The 18,798-nt window shown below is 38.7% G+C and overlaps 1 protein-coding gene across 7 annotated transcripts in view; it reads left to right on the top strand.

The window, feature by feature from the left end:
- ATP8A1 (ATPase phospholipid transporting 8A1) overlaps positions 1-18,798 on the top strand; it is a 237,728-nt gene that overhangs the window by 36,786 nt on the left and 182,144 nt on the right. For 6 of the 7 annotated variants that reach the window (XM_082464159.1, XM_082464158.1, XM_082464162.1 and 3 more), the window contains exons 3-5: positions 57-156; positions 1,154-1,252; positions 7,204-7,249. In XM_082464159.1, the coding sequence (XP_082320285.1) occupies positions 57-156; positions 1,154-1,252; positions 7,204-7,249 (245 nt within the window). Of the gene's footprint in view, positions 1-56; positions 157-1,153; positions 1,253-7,203; positions 7,250-18,798 lie in introns of those variants that run through there. The other variant, XM_082464164.1, reaches the window with a different exon arrangement.

Here is an 18,798-nt window from a genome sequence, read left to right on the forward strand (position 1 = left end):
GGGTGCTAATTGTGGAGTAATTAACTTTTATGCTACTTTTCATTTTTGTTTTCTAGCACTGCAAAATATAACGTAATCACATTCCTTCCGAGATTTCTCTACTCTCAGTTCAGAAGAGCCGCTAATTCATTTTTTCTCTTTATTGCACTGCTTCAGGTAAAGTCATGTTGTAAAACCTTAGCTCAAAATCATGTGTTCAGATATTAATAAATGTTTTTCTTAAGCCCATGACCAATCTTCTGAAGCTTATCTAAGCACAGAGAGATAAGCTGGTTTGGTGGGCATTTCCAGCTCCTGCTGCAAGCTGAGTTAGAATACTGCTGCTACCTTGTCAAGCCTTTTGATTCATTTTTTTTTGATTCATTTTTATCAACTTATTTTAAACATTCTGTAAATTTAATGTGGCGGGGACTGTTCATTTTGGGTTGTAAAGGGGGACAGGACTTTTTCTTAAACTAGTAAGTTATTTTAGTAACAGTAACATTGTCAATTCTGAACCTTAGAATGTAAGTTACCATTTTAAAATTTTTTCATTTTGTATTTGGGTTAGTTGTAATTAGGAAAAAAAGTTTCATTTTATTAAAAAGTAGTCTATGTTCATGCAAAAAGCATAAGAAAACACAACAAAGAAAAAATTTTATAACTTATTATTCCACCACCACCAAGAGGCAATTACTGTCTTAAAATTTGGGTGTTTATCCTTCTGGTCTTTTTTTTTTTTTTTTTTTTTCATCCCAAGCATTGTTAATTGACTTACTTTACAAAAAGAGGATGTTAGAGTATATATGTCTTATCATCTGCTTTATCCATATAATAATGTGTGGATATTTTCCTGTGTGATTCACTGTGTTTCTAAAATAACATCCTTAATGGTTGTGTGAAATTTTAGTATATGGACATGCTGTAATTTAGTTAACCAGTCCCCCTTTGTAGGTGTTAGTCCTACACACAACTGCTTGCCATGAAGCTAATTAACCCTCTCTCCCAGCTACATACTAGATACAAGCAAATTACCTCATGTAGTGTTAGTCTACCAAGATGGTAAAATCAATGAAGCATATTTTAAGAAGCTCCAAGACTTTGTTGTTTTTAAATGTATTATAAACCTTCTAGTTCTTACTGAATTTCTCATCCTTTTTTTCTCTTCCGATAGCAAATACCTGATGTATCACCAACAGGTCGCTACACAACACTGGTTCCTCTCTTATTTATTTTAGCTGTGGCAGCTGTCAAAGAGATAATAGAAGATATTGTAAGTATTTTGTTTTTTTCATAAATAAATGTAACTGGTATTTCTATATACATACTTTAAAAAATTAGTTTCTTCCTAAGTTGTTTAATTCTTGACACAGACTGTTTAAAATACCCATTCAACTTAAAAGTATTTAAAATATGCTCCCGTCCCTAGAGTTAATTCCTCTTGACTGCTATAGGATTAATATTACAGAATGCTTATTACATGACCTCTTAGGTTTGTACCTTTGTAATGAAATAAATTAATTTGAATGTAGTAATTGGCTTGGAGAGAAAACTATATTTGCACACTGTTTTCAAGTATGCTCAATTTTCAATGTGAACATTATTTCAGGTTAAACATGGTAACCTCCAAATTCTCTAAATGTAGAGTTTTTTGTATTTTTTTATTTTTTCATTTATATGCCACAGTTTTCACCTTATTAAATACCTTTGATTCCTTTTCATCTTATTTTAGTAGTTCTGTTTCCTTTTATTAAAAGAAAATAACAGCAAATTTGCTATTTTTATTATTCTGTAGTAGTAGAGAAAAGGGGAAATCAGTTTCCCCTTTATAAAATAAGTTGCCCAAAATAAAATTAGACTTTTCTTTTTCCTTTTTCACCGTTATTTTAACTACTTTAGTTGAGGAAGCTAATATTTTTTTTTCTGTGCCCTTTAAATACATTGCCTGTCTGAAATGATCGTCTGCCAAGCCTTAGGCAAGTCAGATGGTAAGACAAGGAAAGGCTGAGACATTCTTTAGAAAGCTCCAATTTAAAGTTGTACAAACATTGATATTATTTTTGTAAAGAATCAAATTGGGATCTCATGAAGAACACATGAGCTGTAACATCACTAGGCATATTAGAAATGGGTCAACTGACCATTTAGATCATCAACCTCAAAAACATCCAAGTGTCTAGGGGTACAAACAGAGGGTGTGTGTGTGTGTGTGTAAAACATCATAGTCCTCTAGCTGGAAATGACATACTTGCCAGGGACCACTAGCTGAAAATTTAAGGGACTGTCTTCTCACCTGTATCACTCCACACAGAGTTACCATCCTTTAAATTGTACTTGCACCTGGCAGTCCTTAAGGATTGGTCTTTACTACAGTTTTGTCTCTTTCTTTGCCTTATGTATATTCCCCTTTCTTTCTTTGTTTAACCTAATTTTCATTGAACATCTCTTATTTGCTAGGCATTGTGCTGTCATTTTTGCAAATTTTTAAAAACTTAATTCATTCAGTAACTTTGCAAGTTAGATTTTTAGCCTCATTTTAAAGGTAAGAAAGCTGAGGCTTAGAGAGGTTGTGTAACTTGTGCAAGAAATTAATGGAATCAGAATTCCATCCCATCCAGTGTTCTTCCTCTGTATTATTGTAGTGAGTCACCAACAATAATATTAATAACATTTATTGAGCTTCTGGGTTCCATGTACTTGCTCTATGTCCTTTTCATTTATTAAATCTTATAACAACTTTAAAGATTATTGATATTATCCCCATTTTAAAGATGAGGGAGAGGAGGCACAGAGGGGTAAGTTAACTTGCCCAAGGTCACAGAGCTAATAAGGCTGTTGGGTTCCAGAGACCCTGCCTTATAATCACTGCTCTAAACTGCCTTTCCTTTTTTTTCCCTTTTCCCTAGCAAAACTATAAACTCTCTAGCTATGGTTTCTAGTATCTCTCTCTATGAAAATACATGGTAAATAAAATAGTATCCAAGAAGTTTGTTTGCTTGTTTTTAACAGAACTCTTATTGGCATATGTAATAACTGGATACTATTGGAAAGCAGCTAATCAGGCAGTTCCTGAAGGATGTGATAATAGTATTGTGGGTAATAAGATATCATGTGAAGTAGTTTTCCAATTAAAAAAACAGTGTTAAGAAATTGACTAAAAATGTTCTGTTAGAATGGTTTAATAAGAAGTTTATGTCAACATGTAAGGTGATAGAAAGTTTGAAATGTTACTCCCTAGAAAAGGAAAAACAATCAGATAAGCATTTAGATAGTTGGACAAAGAGTATCTTTATCAGTAATTATAATTAATACGTATAATTTTTCATTCATTCAACAAAGATATGTGAAGCAGTACTTAGGTGCCCAGGATTCATTAGGGTATGTTTTAGAATGTGTTAAACTTTTGCTGCAGTAATCATCAAGTCCCAAATATCAGGGGCTTAAACATAAGTTGATTTTTCATGTACTCAAAGACACTGCAGGTTTTCGTCCAGGAGGAAGGGAGGGCAGGAGGCACCATTGGTCATGTAGTCACTCAGGGATGCAGCTGAATCAGGGCTCTGCTGTGTGGGATATCAGTGGTCACCATAACAGAGGAAGGGAAAGAATGGAGGTACATAGAAATGGTGCATATCACATCTGCTTACAGCACAATATTAGAACTAGTGACATGACAAAAGGGAGCTATAATTTCGGTGTCCATAGCAATAGAGGAGAATTAGATATTGGTGAATATAGTAATGTCTACCACTCTTACATCAGTGAATGAAACAAAGCTTACATTCTAGTAAGCCTTCCTTTATGTTCTGTTAAACAACCTTTTTATAAAAAATTTTACAATAAAACAGTAAGAAGTACCTAAGACTCAACCACCCCAGTGAATTTTAACTCTCAGTGCTTTGGACACCTTAACATAATATGATTTCCTGTTTTTGTGTATAAGTAACAAATTACATATACACTTACTTGAAAATATAGAATCATTGGAGAACTCTTAGTTTAAAAGAAAGCTGCATAATGTCAAATGTTAATTCTTATGGTAAGAGTCAAGGTTGTTAAATTGATAATATTCACCTTTAAAAACATGCCTTCTTTGCTATACACTTGTTCACTTAAACACTGATAAACTTTAATCATTATAAAACAAATACTTATTTAAAGTCTACAGTGTTCAGAGACCAAATCCTGGGAATATGCCAGTGAGTAAAAGTAGTTATGATCGAGCTTGCAGTCTAGTACAGGGGACAGACGTTACTCGGGTAACCACACCAGCTATTATGAGAATTAAATGATGCACTAAAGTCCTTAAAGCAGTGCTTAGTATATAATTAGTGCCGAATAAATGTTAACTGTGTGGTCATCATTCAAAGATCTTTTTGACTAAAATATAGAAAATGGATTGCAAGGAAAGAAGAGAGGATTTTGGTAATAGTTGGTATGAAAACATAAAGATGCCTTAAACTAAGTGGTATTGTAAAGATAAAGAAATATGGAAAAATGGATTCAATATATATTTAGGAGTAAAATTGACAAGACTTATCACCATCTGAAATGCTGTATATCCTACTCATTTTATTAATGTTTTATCTCCAACAACTAGAATGTACGTTCCACAAGAGCAAGAGTTTTTGTCTCTTGTTCGTTGCTGTATCAGCAATAGTAACAGGGCCTGACACAGTATTTTGTTAACATTTATTGAATGAAGAAATACATTGGATGGGAGTGAAAGGGAAAGAAGGTACTTACGACTCTCAAGTTGCTGGTTTGTGCAAGTGGATGGTATATGGTTCCATTCTGAGACAAGTACCTAGTCTTGGGGGTTAAAGTCAGAGATTGTCTTTTGGACATAGTGTGAGATGCCTTTGAGACTGCCAGAGGGAGCTGTCAGGGAGGCAACTGGATATAATAGTCTGGAGCTCAGATGAGAGTCTTGGCTGGTATATATTTAGATAACAGTTATCATTGAAATTGCAGTTATGAATGAACTAAGAGAGTGGAGAGTGAGAAGTGGAGAGGGCAGGGAGTAAGCCTTGAGGAAATCCATCTCAGAGAGATAAAGAAGGGGCCATGGTGCAGGTAGAACACCTGGGTAATGATGTCTTAAGATATGTCTAGGGAAGGAAGGGTTTCCAGTAGGAAGGGGTGGTCAGTACCACATGCTTAAGAACCATAAAGTTCATGGCACTATTTATACAGTAGAGTTTATTGGACCACTGTCAATCAAATATTGATAATATTAAATAATTCACTAGCTCTCAGTGATATTAAATGAACTCTGATTACAGGACAGTAGAAGTATTTGAACTCAGAGAATAGCTATATTAATTTCTTCTGAACTATTAGTTTTAGAAGAAATAGGATCTCTTTCGGATACAATGTAATGATAAGATTAGAATGTACCTATCTGGGTTGGATCCTTATGTATATTCAAAACAATTGTTTCTTGACAAGTAACCTAATTTATTCTGTGGTGGGAAGGTTGAGGAAGGAGAGGCTCCTATATAAGAATTCTCTGCAGATGGAAAGAAATGTTCAGGATCTCCTTAAGTTTCACTAAGATTAAATTTCCAGTTTAAGTGGAGGGTTTCATTAATTAGCTTTTATTTGTCTCCTTCAGTTGGAAGTGTAACCATTGTCTGTCATAGATGTGCGTTGTTCTGGAAATATTTGCACTGCCTTCAGATATCTAAATTTGCCTTGGACCAAATTTATTTTGGACCAAAATTTATTTTGGGTTACTTCCTAATTTTCTTAAGATCTTTATTAACAGCAAAAAAAGAGTAAGTATTTTAGAGTTTTATCAATCATAAAATATTCTCCACTGATGCTGCAAATTTAACAGAACTTTAAAAATTTATTTAAGAACCTTTGCTGGCAAATCATGTGCTTACTTTTGGAAGCAATAATTTGACTATTAAAAGTCTGCATTGTTACACTTTTATTAGTGAGTGTTTTATTGAGAAGGAATTGTGGTGTGTTCCTGCATATGGATGTGGCAGGAATCATTTTCAACAAGCCTTCCACAGAGGCGTTCTGAATGCCTTATTTGCATTTTGTGCAGTTCAGTGGCTGATTGTTCGGATGAACTGAGCTCACAGTGCCAGCTATTATGCCACTCCTCATCAGCGCTGCTGTGTCTTGGAGTGCTTATCTACAAGCCCAGGCTTTTCTCTGGAAAAGTGTTTTCATTTATGCCTGTGATTCTAAAAACCATGTTTCTTCTCAAATGGGGAACTTAGGAACTCATTTTATTACACTCATGTCAACCCACCTTGTGGTCAGGTATGTGCAGCTAAACCTGACCCTGGGCTTTATATGATAGAATCTGTGATCTCAGAGTCAGTTACACCCAACACATTTCTTCTGCGTCAGCAGAGGCTGATGTGTTATGCTGAATGCTGTAAGTTTAGACAGAAGCCATGGAAAACCTCTAGTTGAACCGTAGAGAAGATAGCCTCCCCTGGCCACTCAAATTCTCACCTTTCCTCTGACCTTCCCATTCTCTTTCTTACTGCTATAAAATCTTGGCTTCTGTAGCTTTTCAAACTCACCCACCTAGACTTAGACTAACTCATTTGTTTACCGTTTAATTTTTTCTTGCTTTGGGAGGAGGGAAAATGAGACTCACTGACTTGCGGTAGTGCGAGAGGGGGCTGTAGGGGAACAGTGGGGAGAAGCAGCTTTGTGCAAACGGTAGACATATTTGGTTCCCGTCATTGACAGACATCGGCACGTCATTAAATTATAGAGGACGTACTCAGCTAATTAGATAATGAATTTCATAAGAAACTGAAAATATTTCAGTACCATTATTAAATGGTAGTTATTATAGGTAATTCTCATGGGCAATCTTCTTTTTTAAGTAAGTTATTTAAACAAAAGTCTAAATCAGCCTTTCAGCTCCATCTTTTCTAGTACATTAAAATTTTAATCGTACCTGTATGATAATGTAAGATCCTTCCGAGGACCACACCCCTGTACTCCCAGAACAGGAGTAGCATATAAAGATGCTGTGGATTGCACTTTCAATTTTAAAATTCCTGCGTACCCTGATTATTCCCATCACCACACCCTGGGCGTACTTATAAAATTGATATGGGTGTGAAAGGATAAAATCTTTGAGAAACATAAGTTTTAAAAATCTCTCTTTTGTAGTAGGTGCTATCTTGTTTTGTTAATCTCATCCACTTTTTCACAGTTTCTGTTTTTGCTTTTAAATTTTAGAAACGACATAAAGCTGATAATGCAGTGAACAAGAAACAGACCCAAGGTAAGAATTTTACATTTTGTTTCTCGTATCTGTCAAATACACTCGTAGTAATATATACAAATCACTTCAATTAAATATAATTCAACTGAGAACACTCTGTATCTCTTAAGTTTTTGTTCCAAGATAGATTCTTCCTTTGTAGCATTTATTAGCATGACACTTAAATTCACATTAGAGTGATTTACAGGGGTAATATTGATAGTTTTGAAAAGTAACATTTTTAATACATTTTAAATGCCTCATAGCAATGTACTCACAAGTACTGTCCATAAAATCTGCAGTTGTTTTGACAGTGTTAAGTGCTACAAAAGGTCTTTGTGTGTGTGTGTGTGTGTGTGTGTGATCTATAGATGTACTCTAGGTATGATTTATAGAAAATAATCAGATGTGATGTTACTTGAGTAAAAGGCATATTGGAAGCAATTTGAATTATCCTGTACTTGCAGAAGATATATACTCCAGAAATAAATAAAACAGTTAAAACCAGGCCAGCTTCTGGGAAGCACATGGCATGTTGATGTGGCTCTTTTGTTGTGGGTCTCATTTTGATGGAGTTGAAACCCAAATGACCTTCAACACAAGCAAATAGACTGTTGTGCTCTCAATTTAAAAAAAAAAAAATACCCAGGAACATGTGAAACAGACATCTTACCCCATCCCTGAGCTTTCCCACTCTGAGAATCTCATCTCTCTCTGAAGTTCCCTGATGTGATGAGGATCAGCCATGTCTGCCAAAATTAGCTGGTAATTAAAAACAGTATTTTTATACGGCTCTGACTTTTATGGGACTCTGTCAAAATGCCCTGCTTCTCTTCTTACCACCTTCTACCAAAGGGATTATCTGCTGATCTTTGATGCATTTGAAGAAGGTACATTTATTAAAGTATCACCTAGTAAATTAAATATTTACTGAGATTATACTTATTATGGGACATATGAAAAAGTATAAGATGGGAACTCTATAAAGGTGAAAAATGATCTCGTGTGGAAAATGAAGGATTTGGATTACGTGATCTCAGTGTCTCTAGATTTTTGTGGCAAATGCTGGTTCCTGTGTCAAATGCTCTACGAATTCAAAAGCAGGAGAGAGAATTGTGGGGTAACTTGAGCTAGATCTTGAATTTCGGGAAAAGTTTGGATGAGCAGAGGCACCTGGGCAAGACGTTGCCTGTGTGCCGAGTGAGGAAGGATGAAGAGAGCTTTTCCTGAGCAGAGGTGAAGACGGCTGTTGGATTGCTTTGTGGAACCACTAGAGTGCCAGATGGGGAAAGGAGATTCCTGGCAAAGGGAAGCAAAGACATGATCAGAAAGGTAGGCCGGGGTCAAATTTTACAGGGCCTTGAATGCCAAGCCAGGAGGTTCCAACTTTTCTTACGTATGCTGAGTAGCTGTTGAAGGTTTACAAGCCGAAAAGAGATAAGATAAATATGCAGATTAAAGTCGGAGAGCAGAATGACACGGAATAGGGGGCTCTTAGAAGCCTGAGGACTAAGCTACTCTAGGGGTTTAGGTGGGAAGGGACAGCCATAGGTATTGAAAGGGGGAAAAAAAAAAGCAAAAATGTTTCAGGTACTGGTATTTTTGGCAACTGGTGCAGTTTTCGCATTTGTTGCCATGTTGCTCAGAATGTTCAGTAACAGCTTTTGAACCAAAAATATGTAACTGTTTTTTCCAATACGTAATGTGTCTTGTGGCAGAGGGCTCCTATCCTCAGGGACTAGCAATTACTTATTTTCAAGCCTTGGCACAAGAAGTCAGCATTGTACAGTTGAAGAGTAGCCGTCAGAGCCGTGCTGATGTAAGCTACCACACCCTGTATGGATGGGTTCTCTGATTTTCCAGGTACTTGCGTACTTCCAGAAATACTCCCTTTTTGCCCACTATTCAGAGAAAAGATTCTTTCTTGGTTATCATTCTTGGCTCACCACTTCATTCTGGATTAACAGGATTAGCTCTGTGGTTAAAAAGTGAGAGGAAAGTCTTCTATAGTATAGAAAACTCATGTCAAAAATAAAATATTAAGGCTTACATATAAAAATCATTTTAAGTCAGAATAGTTGGAAAGCCCATGTTCAAGAAATTATGGTCTTTAGTTTGCTACTTGATTGTTTTCTTAGAGAATCAAATCGTTCTTTTTTTTTTTTCTTTGCCTAGTTTGAGTATTTGGTCGTCTTTTTGATTTTGCAGTTGATAGGTGATAACAAATGTTTGAGTAGGATGCTATTTGCTGTCAGATAACTCAAGTTACTGATACTTTATATGAAAGCCATCTGTCGGTAGGCCAGACGGAAATTCAATTTGCTTTCCTGAGTTGAGGCAGGAAGTGGTGTAGGAGTGGGAAGGGGGTTATTTTTGACAGGCAATTAATCTATGACAGATATTTTTAGTATTTTACTTAAATTTCATTTTCTAAATGTTTATCAAGACCATGTAATATATGAGGACGTCTTTCCCTCAGATTCAAATATTAATCCTTCTATATTCTTAGAAAAATGAATATTTTCTCTCCTTATTTTGCATTGAGGCACTAAAGAGTGACTTTTTTCTCTGTCACTCCCTAGTGACTTCAGAAATACAAATTCATGATTTCACTTACAACATTTTCAGTGGACTGGTACCTGTCTGATGCCTCATTTTCACCAATTAATGAACTTGATCAGGGGTTAAATTCTGGCTTCTGCAGAGGGCAGGTCTTCCTAATCTTTGGGCAGCTCTAGCCCAGGGGCCCGTCCTTAGCAGGTGCTCTATGTGAGTGACCGAACCACTCTCTGTATAGATACTTCAGCACAGATAGGAAGCAGGAAGAGACTAGAAATGAAAGGAGCCTCCTTGAAAGTTCATTATCTAGGGTGTGAGCAAGAGAAAAGCAGTATTTCCAAAACACTGTGTCCCAGACTGTTTCGCAGGTGCTGATAAAGATAAAAAAAAAAAAAAAAAACTAACATGGTAGAAGTTCTTGCCTCCTCTTTACTGTCTCTGTTGAAGTCATCATATCATCATTTTACTCTGCTCTGCATCCTATGAACACAGCACTGTGTCCACTTATCACTTCCACTGCCCAAAAGCCCAGAGCACTGCTGTATTCAGGACCCCCAGGTTTTCCTGGCATCTAAATTTACCTTATTTTCTCTGATTTCTTCCTCAATATTTGAGCTCACAATATTTGACATACCCTCCCTCCACGTGTCTACATACACACGGGAGGCAGTCTCTCACTCTGTGTCCTAAATTGGGTTTTCTTGGCCAAACTTAGCTCTGCAGAAACTTGTTAATTATGCATTTGTAATTATCATTATAATATGTATACTGAAGCCAATCCCCATATGAACTTGTTGTAGTGATTGAGCTAGTTCTCTTTTTAAATTGTAAACTTATGCTTTTATTTTTTGTGGAAAACTGCTATGGCTAGTATTTCAAGTGGAATGACAGTTTCACATAAAGTCACAATATGGAGGCCTGGGAAAGGATGGGGTTCAGGTGCAGACTAAAGAAAGATATTTGGGATCTAAAAAATTAAAATTAAAGATGCCTCTTAATGAAGTAAATTTGCTGTTTTAAAATCCCAGGTTTGGATATATTCCCTGAAGGATGGTGTACATATATTCTGTAGCTGAGAATGTCTGGAAGACACCTGTGACATCTGGCAGCCCATCAGTCACCTGACTGGCTGCTGCCATTGAATGAGGGCCACATTAGTACTGTTAGATTGTCTCATACCTTGTTTTGTTAGTAGGTATTAGATTAGAATAAGTCTTTAATAAAGCAGTAGAATAAGTCTTTAATAAAGCAGTTTTGCTCTGTTTTAATTTAATTTAGAAAAAGATAACATGAAATTCTTTTTAACTAGGCACATAGCTAAAAATAATAGATCTCATCTCCACCTGATTCGTCTTTTCCCAGAGCTACATCAGCCTCTTCAGAAGTGGAGTTGAGTTGGTGGCCTCTGATAACCCCTAACAAGGCTACTTCCCTGCAGGGCACATAGTTGCTTATCTCTGACTGCAAGCTGTTTCACCTTTAAAGTCCTTTATGAAAAAGATGTTGAGTTGGTGTGGGTTGAATTTGTTTTAGGTTGTTAAGCCTGAAATGACCTACTAACAAGGCTGAATCCATCTGGTTGAGTTCATTTCATGCTAAGGGACTTAAAATAGCACCACTTTCCTGGCTTAATGAAAAAGCCAGTGTGCAGCTTTTTTGTTTCCCTGGAGGTGTCTGCACATCTGATCCATCCATAAGCCTGGACCTGTACTCTGCCACGTGTACATCAGTTACCTATAAATAGTTCTTAGAAAGTATTGTTTCCATGAGCATAAAAATTGGACTTAAAAATTGAGCACATATGTGCTACAGAATGTTTTCAGACACCTCTAAGATTGTCAATATCTTCAAATTAAAATTTTAGAATCGTACAATTTTATGAACTGAACTGGTTGGATATTTTTAGCAACAGCTCTGGATGAAGAGGAGGTATTTATTTGTGGGGAAATACAACCGCAGATTATCTTTCATTTGTCCCATAAATAAAAGCACACCAAGAAACAAAATCCACTGAGGAAATTGAGGGCCATAGATAAAGTGAAAGGAGAAAAACAGGTGTGACTCCAAGTTAGAACGTTTATTGTTTCACTTCAGTAAGTCTTGCTGAACATCTACCTTGTGTAAGACCCAATGCAGAAAATGCAGAAAGAAACCAGGCTTCATGCCTGCCCTATAGGAAATTAGAATCTGGTAGGGAAGAAAAGATGCTCACTGATACTATGATACAAGATAGAAAAACTAATAAAGGCCAAATGAGAGAGGTGGGGATTCAGAAATGTCACAAGCAAGGATCACAAAGACGAGTGGACCTTGAGTAAGCGGAGCTGTCGGCGTGGGTGCAGAGATGATCCAGGAGGAAATGGGAAGGCGTGAGGTATATTCTGGGAAGAGCAAATACAGACGTCCCTTGGTATCCATGGGGGATTGGTTCCAGGACCCCTGCCGATACCAAAATCTGATTCCTTTATACAAAATGGCATAGGAGTGGTGGATGCAGGACCCGTGGATACGGAGGGCTGAATGCAGTCCGTTTTGGCTACAGCATAGGATACGTGGCAGAGAGCAGTGGGGACAGGGACGGGAAGGCAAGTTAGGGTCATAATTTGGAGGCTTTGAAAACCAAGGTGAAGAACTTGGAGAGAATTACTGAAGGGTGTGGCTAGGTTCCCAGTCATACTTTTTAACAAAGAATGTGACAGCTGTATGGGAAGGGGTGGGGTGAGGCACAAAGGGAGACTGACTTTTGATTAATTAGGGAAGGGGAATAGGGTGGTGGCAATGAGAAGGCAAAGGAAAATACACAGTGGACAGATCCGGCTGGACTCGGCAAAGGAGGGGAAACCCCATCAAACACCAAATGCTGAAGTAATAGAGGACCGCGGCTGTGATACCCACTAAATCCAGCATGTAAGAAGTCATAAAATAGATAAGCAACAAGAATTTAGCGTATAGCACAGGGAATTATAGTCAGTATCTTGTAATAATCTGTAATGGAATAAAATCTGCAAAAAATCTGAATCACTATGCTGTACACCTGAAACTAATGCAAGATTGTAAATCACATCTCCTTCAATTTAAAAAAAAAAAAAAAAAGTCACAGTTCTTAACTGGAGTTCCAGCTCTAAACTGGAGAGCGGATGTGGGGCTGGGAGAACTGAAGCCTAGCTGCAGGGAAGGGTGGAATGACTGGTGAGGCGATGCAAGGAGATTTTTCTTTCAAGGAATTTCTCAGTTACATAAAGGAAAAAGCAAATGATTCATGACTCTGAGCAGCATTGGGGGGAAAAAAAAACATTCTGAGGGAAGGAGATTGCTGCCCCTTGTGCTCTGATCACATCATCTCACCCATATTTTTTTAAAGTAAGTCACTGGTTCTCAAACAGCTTGCTGAGACTCACCCCTAGAGCTTCTGTAGGCCTCGCAGGGGACCCCAGAGTTTCATTCTAAAGAAATTCTCAGTGATGCTGACGCTGCTGGTGAGGACCCTTGTTAAAAGATTTAAAGTGAGCTGGAAGAAGGGGTGTCGATTCACTGAGAAATCTCTGTAGAGAATACGGTCGGGAGTGGAACTCCGGAGGTTCCCTTTCTCTTTTGTGTCAGGGGATCCCAAGCAGATTGTTGCTTAATTTGACCTTTATAGGCAGGTTCACGAAGGAGACTTTTGTGCAGTGTCAGTTTGTGCCACAAGAGGTGTTTTTTTTTTTTTTTTTAAACATCTTTATTGGAGTATAATTGCTTTACAATGGTGTGTTAGCTTCTGCTTTATAACAAAGTGCATCAGTTATACATATACATATGTTCCCATATCTCTTCCCTCTTGCATCTCCCTCCCTCCCACCCTCCCCATCCCACCCCTCTAGGTGGTCACAAAGCACCGAGCTGATCTCCCTGTGCTATACGGCTGCTTCCCACTAGCTATCTATTTTACATTTGGTAGTGTATATATGTCCATGCCACTCTCTCACCCTGTCACATCTCACCCCTCCCCCTCCCCGTATCCTCAAGTCCATTCTCTAGTAGGTCTGTGTCTTTATTCCCGTCTTGCCACTAGGTTCTTCATGGCCTTTTTTTTTTTTTTTTTCTTAGATTCCATATATATGTGTTAGCATACAGTATTTGTTTTTCTCTTTCTGACTTACTTCACTCTGTATGACAGACTCTAACTCCATCCACCTCATTACAAATACCTCCATTTCATTTCTTTTTATGGCTGAGTAATATTCCATTGTATATATGTGCCACATCTTCTTTATCCATTCATCCAATGATGGACACTTAGGTTGCTTCCATGTCCTGGCTATTGTAAATAGAGCTGCAATGAACATTGTGGTACATGACTCTTTTTGAATTATGGTTTTCTCAGGGTATATGCCCAGTAGTGGGATTGCTGGGTCATATGGTAGTTCTATTTGTAGTTTTTTAAGGAACCTCCATACTGTTCTCCATAGTGGCTGTATCAATTTACATTCCCACCAACAGTGCAAGAGTGTTCCCTTTTCTCCACACCCTCTCCAGCATTTATTGTTTCTAGATTTTTTGATGATGGCCATTCTGACTGGTGTGAGATGATACCTCATTGTAGTTTTGATTTGCATTTCTCTAATGATTAATGATGTTGAGCATTCTTTCATGTGTCTGTTGGCCATCTGTATATCTTCTTTGGAGAAATGTCTATTTAGGTCTTCTGCCCATTTTTGGATTGGGTTGTTCGTTTTTTTGTTATTGAGCTGCATGAGCTGCTTGTAAATCTTGGAGATTAATCCTTTGTCAGTTGCTTCATTTGCAAATATTTTCTCCCATTCTGAGGGTTGTCTTTTGGTCTTGTTTATGGTTTCCTTTGCTGTGTAAAAGCTTTTAAGTTTCATTAGGTCCCATTTGTTTATTTGTGTTTTTATTTCCATTTCTCTAGGGGCTGGGTCAAAAAGGATCTTGCTGTGATTTATGTCATAGAGTGTTCTGCCTATGTTTTCCTCTAAGAGTTTGATAGTGTCTGGCCTTACACTTAGGTCTTTAATCCATTTTGAGTTTATTTTTGTGTATGGTGTCAGGGAGTGTTCTAATTTCATACTTTTACATGTACCTGTCCAATTTTCCCAGCACCACTTATTGAAGAGGCTGTCTTTTCTCCACTGTATATGCTTGCCTCCTTTATCGAAGATAAGGTGACCATATGTGCGTGGGTTTATCTCTGGGAGGTTTTTTGCCTTCAAGTTGTCTTTGTAAGGGTCTACATAGTGAATGAATTGATGCTTAAATATGGGTATGCTGGTTTTCCTTCTCTGCCCAGTTCAAAACCGCAGTCTCAGCAGTTCTCTTAGCCTTCTCAGTGCACTAAAGCTCCTCTTCAGTGCTTCCTGCCACTTAGGGATTGCAGCATGCTGCCTTTGCTGTGGTTTCTCTATCTCCTGTGACAAGGGTAGTGCCCATTATCCTTTCGGATAATTTGCCTTTTGTTAACCTATTTCAAGAAGTGGCTTGATTGCCCAGGAACAACACCCCACACAGTCCAGTGACTCTTTCTGTAGCGTCCTTAATGGTAGACCGGTTAGACCGCCGTGGTGATGGCTTCTCTCAGAGAAGCCAGTGTGAGACCCTCAGCCAGCACCTCTACGTGTGCGACATTTGATTGAGTCCTGAGAGACTGACAGTTTCTCCAGAGCCTTTGATTAGGGAATTCCCAAGGGACTCTAACAGACTGTTTTTATTTCAACAGAAAATCCATTACAACAAAGCTGTTAAGTAGCATCCTGCTCAGTAAGAACAGGTGACATTTGAGGTATTTGTTTATAATCTGAGCTCTGCCATGCATACTGTCAGACTAATTAGCCAGTGTGGAAATTATAGCAGGTGTGTTTGGGGAACTGCTGAGAGGTGGAGGAGATTTGCATTTAAAAGAAAGAGCTGTTAAAGCATCATAAGACAGGCCATTGACATAATTCTTTCCTAGCTTGTTCTCAGTCCCCTTCACCAGGCATCACTGATCATCTCCTCCATGGCTCACCTTCTCTAGGGTTGTGAAGTAACTGTACTTGGGCCCAAGAAAGCTAAAAGTTCAGCAAAGGACCCAGCATCATTTCTTGTTTCCTCTAAACCTGGTTAGAGCTGGGTTAGAGGAGGTCAGTGATTAAAAATAACTAGGTTTCTATTTCAGTCACCAGCATAATACATGTGATATGGTTTATTTTAATTGTTCTATGGTTGGATGTTTAGGAACCAGTTCAGAAGTAAAGAAAACAATGAATTGTGACTGACTTTTATCCAAGCCTTGATTTGTACAGAAACCTTTTTTTTTTTTTTAAATTTTATTTTTGGCTGCATTGGGTCTTCATTGCTGCGCGCAGGCTTTCTCTTGTTGCAACGAGTGGGGGCTACTCTTTGTTGCGGTGCACGGGCTTGTCATTGCAGTGGCTTCTCTTGTTGTGGCGCACGGGCTCTAGGCACGTGGGCTTCAGTCGTTGTGGCTCCTGGGCTCTAGAGCGCAGGCTTAGTCATTGTGGCTCACAGGCTTAGTTGCTCCGCAGCATGTGGGATCTTCCCGGACCAGGGATCAAACCCGTGTCCCCTGCAATGGCAGACGGATTCTTAACCACCGCGCCACGAGGGAAGTCCCCGGAAACCTTTTATATGTCGTGAGCTGATTTTTAACTTCACCAGAATTCTGTATTGTTCTCTATATCCTAAGATAGGTCTAGCCTCAAGTTTGAAGAAGCTATGCACTTCTAGCTTTTATTTCTGTGTTACGGTTTTGTAGATCAAACACAAATGAAATTGGGGGTGGAAGGTAGAAGGGATAGAAACATCCTCAGTTCTAAGGAGCCTCCAGGTGATGCTGATGCTGATGCAGGTCTCTGGACCACCTGTTGAGTGGCAAGGTTCTGTACTACATCCAAAAGTATGTTACTCTTAGTTAGAATTCTAATTCGGTATAGGACATAAAGGTAATTTACACTTGGATTAATCTAGGCCACTGTAGCTTTCAGAATAAGTACCAAGTACCCATCAGATTGACAAAATTCAAGCGACTGATAACAGTTTGTGCTTGTCTAAGTTTATAGTCAGTGGAACTTTATATATTGCTAGTGACAGTGTAGATTGCCGTATGGAAGTAATCTGGTAGTATCTGATAAAGGTACAAGCACAAATACCCTAGAGCCAGCAGTGCTCCTTTGGGACTCCTCTCCTATAGAGTACAATTACGTAAATACATTTCAGTGTTATTTGAGGTGGTAGAAAAAAGTAGAAGTCACAATTTCCATTGAGAGGAGGATGGTGAATACATTATGATATACTGTTGTGTAAATCAGAGTTGTTTCACAGCTGGACTGGACTACCTCTGTGCTGATCTCAGAGACACCTGGAACTGTGATGCTGAACCTTGGCCAAGAGAAGGACAAGATGGACTGCTGTTGAATTAATGCTCTCTGCAGGGTTTGAAACTCCCCTGAAGCACCCAAAATTAGCTCCTCTGCTTAGTTTAAGGATGTATGTAGATTGATGGCTTACCTGGTTTAATTTGTAACATAATCTGGCTTGTCTAATTGACTGGGGGGTATAAAAGATCCCCTGGAAACATTTTCCCAGGCTTTCCTGAAATTAAGATTTATCCTCCATATCGTGGAGGTTCAAAATCCCCGTCCGAGGTGAACGAGAAGGGACCCTGGAGGGCTGTGCCTAGGAGTTTCTCAGGCCTCTGATGCTTGCCTGGGCTTTTATTTTCCCACTGTACCATATCCTCTAGTTTGATTAAAACTTTTCTTGAATACACCCTGTGGAGTCTTGTGAGTCTGTTCAGTTATCTGACCCATTTGTAATGGACACATCCATACAAGGGATTATTTCTCAAAAAACGGGTTGTCTCGGTGCTTTGTCCTGGAAGTACATGTTAAGTGGAAAACCAAGTTGCAGAGAAATAAATTTTTGAAAAGAAAGAAAACAAACATGCATATGTGCGTGCCCGTCTAGAGAAAAGTATGTGAGGGTGCATGAGCATTCCTTACCTTGAGAAAGTGGCATGAGGGGAGGAAAGAATCTCAGCTTTTCCTCTATCTAACTCCAGTCGACTTGCACAATAATACATTGATTCTGCAGTTTGATAGAAAACATTGTTAACTGAAAATGTATTTAAAAGTTTCTCAGACATATCAGTTTTTGCAGTAAGCCATAGTTTCCAGTGTATGTCTTCAGTGATGAATGGAGGAAACCTTTGGCTGGAGCGTAGGGGAGGAGAGAGTAGGAGGATGTACTGTCTGGGTGGAGGCAGGCCTCCGCTAAGGGATGGTAGGAGGACAGGCTAGTTTACAGAGGGAGGGTGGTGCAGAAGGGTCAGGTAGGGGAGGGACGTAGGTAGGTTCGAATGTGCATGGAGAAACCATCCGAGCGAGGTTGAGGGGAACGAGCAGGTGGGGAGGATGGACAAGTGAAGCAGATTCAGATGGTTTTCCAGGTTTCAGTGAAAGTGGCCAGGCTTCCAGCCTCCCTGGTGGAGCAGACCCCCTGGTGTGGTCTGGTCAGCTGAGTTTGGGAAGCCTGCTGTGACGCTTCCATCCTGTAAGGGGAACCCAGGAGAGTGGTTCAGAGCTATTTTCAGATGTGAACTGACCAGTCTCTTCCAAGTGGCAGCATTTCAAAGAGGGCTAGTTTAGATTACAGAGCTGGAAGGGGTGGCCCAGAGCTGACATCAGAGGACATTCATGTCCCAAACACACAAGAACATTAGTGCATCTAATGGTTGTGTAACCATTTCCAGCTGCTCACATTGGAAACATTTTAGGAACTTATGAAACTGAGAAGGCTATTTTAAGCAAATGTTTAAATAGTTCATTGGCATCATTTTATGTAGCTGGTTTTTTTTTTGGAGTTATAATTCACATACCATAAAATTCATTATTTTCAAGTATACAGTTCAGTGTTTTTTAGGATATTCACAGCGTTATGCACCCAACTCCACTATCTGGTTCTAGAATCCTTTCATCACCCCCACGAGAAACCCCAGACGTATAAGCAGTCAATCC

Source organism: Balaenoptera physalus, assembly GCF_965194825.1.
Source record: "Balaenoptera physalus genome assembly, chromosome: 5".
In the NCBI taxonomy this organism is placed as follows: Eukaryota; Metazoa; Chordata; class Mammalia; order Artiodactyla; family Balaenopteridae; genus Balaenoptera; species Balaenoptera physalus.